This window comes from Aulonocara sp. 'chitande type north' Nkhata Bay, linkage group LG10 (assembly GCF_057382095.1).
Source record: "Aulonocara sp. 'chitande type north' Nkhata Bay isolate Kocher_YH1m ecotype deep benthic linkage group LG10, A_spYH_male_GT1.1, whole genome shotgun sequence".
Classification (NCBI taxonomy): Eukaryota; Metazoa; Chordata; class Actinopteri; order Cichliformes; family Cichlidae; genus Aulonocara; species Aulonocara sp. 'chitande type north' Nkhata Bay.
In genome coordinates, this window is record NC_141353.1 from 31,692,975 (window position 1) to 31,698,840 (window position 5,866).

General features: G+C 43.5%; 1 protein-coding gene across 1 annotated transcript; it reads left to right on the top strand.

The window, feature by feature from the left end:
* The first annotated feature begins 365 nt into the window (after positions 1-365).
* On the top strand, positions 366-4,758 carry pou4f4 (POU class 4 homeobox 4). The gene is made up of 2 exons (XM_086309518.1): positions 366-727; positions 1,825-4,758. The coding sequence occupies exons 1-2, from the start codon at positions 608-610 to the stop codon at positions 2,752-2,754; spliced, it is 1,050 nt and encodes a 349-aa protein (XP_086165644.1). The 5' UTR covers positions 366-607; the 3' UTR covers positions 2,755-4,758.
* Positions 4,759-5,866: the final 1,108 nt, after the last annotated feature.

Consider the following 5,866-nt stretch of genomic DNA (forward strand, 5'->3'; position numbering starts at 1 on the left):
AGGAATCATTAGATCACCGTGACTCTGAAACCCACGTTTGCAAAGTTAATTGATGCAGGCATCAATAACCACGTTATTCCTGGTGGTCTCGTGACAACTTCATGTCACCGAACCCACATTTTTCTTGCAGGTATCGATTTTTAGATGTTTCTACGAAGATTTTTTAGCAGTGAAACCACAAACCGTCCTTGCCAGCGAGCCAAGCACGCTTGGAGGCGTGGCTAAAGACGACTATGTTCACGTGGTTGGTGGAGACGTCCAGGGGGAGGGAGTTAGGATCCTCCAATGAGGAAGAGCCTGGGAGGCAGTGGTCCAATATAGGCTCTGGAGGCAAGGAGCATCTTTATTATAGAAGTCGTTTACAGGAGGCAGAAGATCCGCAGGTGTCCCGGAGTTACCTCTGATTGTCACGTTCTGTATATTTTTTTTTTACTGAGTCTGACTACATCTACAAAAAACCGATAAAGACAAAAAAAAATTTTTTTCCAAGTTATCTGCACGTGGCAGGCACGTTTTCTTCCTCTCAGAGGCGTTTCTTTTGAGAAAAACCATCAAAACGGAGTGGAACGAGGAAGACGGACAGCGACCCTCCCTCAATTCTGCAATCATGATGTCGATGAACAGCAAGCAGCCTTTCAGTATGCACCCCATCCTGCACGAACCCAAATACACTCCTCTGCACTCCAGCTCCGAGGCCATCCGCAGAGCCTGCCTTCCCACACCGTCGGTGAGTCCAGAATTCACTCGTGACTTCCCGCAGCTCTTACAAAACTTCCAGTCCCCTCTGACAATGTAGAAAACGTCTTTAGTTTATTCTTGATTTCTATTCATGTAATGCAATATAAAATTATTTAATTTAATAAAACAACATAATAATAACAGCCCCACATTCTGGCAGCTAAAGTCTTTCTACTTTGAGACCAGGATATGCGTCTTGTTTGGACGGTGGAGTGAGGATAAAGTTCAATATTATAGCATCGAATGACAGCGCTCGATGAAATGTGAAACGAAACCCGTGTAAAGAGACTGGAGACAGTGATATAACAGGTCAAACCGGGGAGTACTAGCAGCACAAAAACAAAATAAAACAAAACAAAAAAACCAAGCCAACCGTGGTGCCCGCAGACGCAAAAAATGCGCCTCTGCCGAAGCCAGATCTGGTGTTTTGAGAAAGTGTGAGGGATTCTGTTTCAAACGAACGACGATAAAAGATGAAGGAGGGAGAGGACGAATGAAAAGCCTGCGTGGAATCTCCGAGCGCGTGTTATCTCATATTGTCCCATTCATATTCAAACTCACAGCCGTTTCATTTCATTGTCCGCAGAAATTATTCAGGAGATCGTAAATATTAATTTTAAATGAATATCCTTCCACGCTGACACACTTTCGAGGCACCGGGCACATCCAGCTGTGTCCACGTCGAGGTCGACTGCGTTTGTTTTGAGAGCTAATGAAACAAAGTCCAGTTCACCTTGCGCGCATAAAATTTTCGTCTTTTGTAATGTTGTGACATTTGCTTATATACTGTAAATAATGCACAGATACATTTAACTGATTAATATTGCAGTTTAAATGTTAACCTGGAAAAGCAGAAAAGTATTTGTGAAACAGTCCAAATTCTGAAAAATATCAGTGGGTTACCATAGAAAAGTTTCCACAGATTTGTCATTTTATTTAATAGTTTGCACTTCATGAATTGTTATTTTAACGTTTAAATAAATGTGATGTAATTAGCTGGAGTCGAGGTGGATGCTTTGACGAAGCTGTCAGGTTTTGTTGCTGAGAAGCTTTCCTCTAACCGGCCTCCCTCTACTCCCCTCGCAGCTCCAGGGCAACATCTTCGCCGGCTTTGATGAGACGCTGCTGCAGAGAGCCGAGGCTCTGGCCGCCGTGGACATCGTGGCACAGAAAAGTCACCCGTTCAAGCCAGACGCCACCTACCACACCATGACCACAATGACCAGCATGACCTGCACCCCGACCTCCTCCTCCGCACACCTGCACCACCCTTCGGTGCTCACCTCCCACCATCACCCGGCGCATCACCAGCCGGCGCAGGGCCTGGAGGGCGACCTGCTGGACCACCTCACGCCCGGTATTTCTCTCGGAGGAATGCCCGGCTCAGACGTCTGTTCCACGGCCTCGCACACGGCTCACGCCCACATGTCGGCCATCAACCACATGCAGCACCACCACCACCACCACCCGCAATCCATGAACATGCACCCCCACGGACTGGGATCCCACGCTTCCCTGGGGACCGCCGGCGCAGACGCGGAGCCTGATCCCCGGGAGTTGGAGTCTTTTGCGGAAAGGTTCAAACAAAGGCGGATCAAACTTGGGGTGACTCAGGCGGACGTGGGGGCTGCCCTGGCCAACCTTAAGATCCCCGGGGTCGGGTGTCTTAGCCAGAGCACCATCTGCAGGTTCGAGTCCCTGACGCTGTCGCACAACAACATGGTTGCCCTGAAGCCGATCCTGGAGGCCTGGCTGGAGGAGGCCGAGCGGGCACAGAGGGAGAAGATGACCAAGCCGGAGCTCTTTAACGGGGGGGACAAAAAAAGGAAACGCACTTCTATCGCTGCACCCGAGAAGCGCTCTCTGGAGGCTTATTTCGCCGTGCAGCCGAGGCCCTCATCCGAGAAGATCGCCGCAATCGCCGAGAAACTGGACCTGAAAAAGAACGTGGTCCGGGTTTGGTTTTGCAATCAGAGGCAAAAGCAGAAACGAATGAAGTTTTCTGCGACGCACTAAGGCCAGCGAAGCCGCGGGTCTCTGCCCCGTTTCCAAAAAGACAAACCAGAGACAAGCTGCTGCTGCTGCACCACACTGTCAGAAAAATACAAGGTACACCGTCGTGCCTTTATTACCTGGGCAGATCCTGTCTGACAGCCACCCGGGCCCCATAGGTGCGCGCTCAATAAGAAAACAGTCATCTCACAGATCATATAGGTGCTCATCAAAGTGTTACAGCAGACTACGGTCATTGAAAAAAAAAATCTCATCAAATGGTTTTTGCTTTACATAATTAATAAATGGTATGGCATTGAAAATGCTACTTGTTTATTTTACAGAAGAAAAATCACGTTTTCTGACTAAAGAATGGACGAAATGCGCGTATGTGTGTGTGTGCATGCGTGATTTTTCTTCGTTACAGTGGAGCAGAATCCACAGCCGTGTGTCTGCAGATATGGAAACGACTTCACACAAAGTATTCAGCGCAAAGAAAGTGCTCGACGGGGTCTTTCAGTATTTTAGATACACATTTAGGTTTGGATGTGAGACAGCTGGTGACTTGTTCTGTCAGTATAAACCCGGACGTGTTCTAATAAATTCAGCCTCATCCATCCAGAAAAAAAACGAAGTGGATACAACGGTGTACCTTTTTTATTCTGACAGTGGAGACGGAGCATGGGGACTGGGAGAGAAAATAAAATTAACAAAAAAGACTGAGACCCTGTCCAAAAACTCGAGACTCTTAAATCTTTATGCTTCTCCACAAGAGGAGCCCATTGCTCCCTTGAGATGTGGGAGAAAGTGATCAGCATCGTAGGGGGAAAGAGGAGGGAACAATGCTCCGTCCCGTTCATTCACAAGGCAATTATTGTACAAAAAATAAAGAATAATAATGACGGGAATCGAGGAATAATTATTATTATCCTCATTAGCCGGAATAGCTTTTTATATTTATCAGTGTACATATTTGTGAATATATTGCACCTCTGTGTGTGTCGGGGGAAAAAAGCTCATTTAAATGTATTGATTTTTTTCGCTGTCTTTTCTCCCAGGTGTTTGTTTCTTTACGAAATTCAAGAGGTTTTGGAGACGAGATCCGACCAAACGCGTTAAAAGCGTCCTTTGGTCTGTGGCTAATTTGTGAGGCGCAGTAACTCCTGTAATCCGTTGCATGGTTTACTCGTAAAATAAAAGGGGGGAGGAGAAGGAGGACATGGGTGTTTTCTTTGTGGCTCCAGAAGTATGGAAACAATCCGCCCCCCCAAAGTGAATGCATTGCAATAAGAAGAAACACACACACACACACGAACACGCGCACGAGTACACACATTCACACGGTATAGCTGTGTGTCTACCTCATTACGCAAGTGTTGGCACGTTTATGGTGATTTAAAAACACACACACACACATATAAACAACAACAACAAAAAAACTCTAGTAGGATAAAAAAAATTGGTTTGATTTTAATGTGATTTTCTTTTATTATTTTCTTTGTTCCTCTGCCACTGGGTTGATGGTGAATTAGGCCTAGAAGACTCACTGATGTGTAAACCTGTTGTATGTTCAAGTTCACTGCAATGATGCTCTGACAATCAAATTAATATTGTTATTATTCAGAAGTGGTTGATCCCCCCTCTTTGTGTCCTCATGAATTATTATTATTATTATTATTCGTGCACTGACACCTTTGTGGAGAGCACTTTGTACAGTAGACATTCTGATGAAGGGAACTGTCGGCCTGATTTATACATATTTTGTCAACGCTTCTGAGAAAACGTCATTTAATTATTTATTTATTTTTTGCTTGTTTGTTTTATTTTTTTCTCTTTGCATTTCCGTATTTATTTGAATTTAATTTATTTTGGAGAAGAAGAAGAAAAAAACATATTTCATATGTGAAAGTGTGTTTTAAATGTGTCTGTGTAAGCGACAGAAGCTGAAATAAACCGTGCACGTTTTACTTGAACTTCTGAAAGCCTTTCTTTTGGGGATTTGAAAAAGACGGTGAGCAGGATTTTGTCTCTCAACCCAATCAGAAAAACTACTGATTCCATTTTTAGCGAGCATCACACCCCCTGAGAATAGATTTTGGTGATTTTTTTAATTGTGCGTTTGAAGCAAAATATCTGATTATCTTCGTCACACCACGCCAGGGTTTGTGTTCGTTGATAGAGGTGTTTAAAAAAGATAGATTTAATGGATCTGTGTAATGCGAGCTCGGGACAGCAGTCTGTCTGTGTTTCTGTTTCTTGGATACAGTCCGTGTGTTTGCGCCGAGAGGCGAGCAGCTGCTGCTCTGAAACAGGAGAAGCCTGGAGGTGAGGGAGGTCCGTCTAAAAGCTGCTTCCCAGCGATGATGAATAGGATTTGATACTTGAGTGACTCTAATATTGATCAACTTTGCTGGGTATGAAGACTGCACGGCTCTATCGCATAAAGGACCGCGCAGACAGGCCCCTCATCTGATGCTTTTAGTCCTATCAGACGTTTCTCTCCGAGTAAAAAAATGCAAAGAAAACTAAGAGAATTGAAAAGTCTGCTTCTTAAAGTCAGAAAACTTTAAAAACAGAAAAAAAAAATCAACGAGAACTAAAAAAAGAAAACAGAACTAAATGAAATATCTCTTAACTGTCACAACTTGTGAGAAGCTGATTATTGTCCCTGATGGTATGAAAGAAACTTAAAACATGAGGTAAACGATTTCATGCCCGATAATTAAAAAGAAAAGATTCTACAAATATTAGTCAGCTGATTTTTAGCTTTGCTTTCGTGAATTCAATTTCCCAAGATGCAGATTTAGATGTAAAGTGAAATTATTGGCAACAATACATTTTAGCAGGCAAAATGTTGCATGCATTTATTCATAACATATGGATCTTTATCTTCGTCGAACTGAACAAAAATTAACGAGTTTAAAACGACTGACCCCACATTTGCACAGTTTTAGAAAATAAAGTCCTCACCATAAATATATAATTACTAATGATACACTTTTCTTTTATAAGAACAAAAATGGCAGGTGTTTGAAAGTATATATATTAGGGGGGGAAAGAAATCCACTGTGCGTTAATGATACAGCGTGACAGCAGAAATGTGAATGTTCCAATTAAAATGCCAAATTTAGTGCAG

What these genes read in the sequence shown, in the direction of transcription:
- pou4f4 (XM_086309518.1), top strand. Translation starts at nt 608, where the DNA reads ATGATGTCGATGAACAGCAAGCAGCCTTTCAGTATGCACCCCATCCTG. An exon ending in CCTGCCTTCCCACACCGTCG is followed by an intron (nt 728 to 1,824) that starts GTGAGTCCAGAA and finishes CTCCCCTCGCAG; the next exon opens with CTCCAGGGCAACATCTTCGC.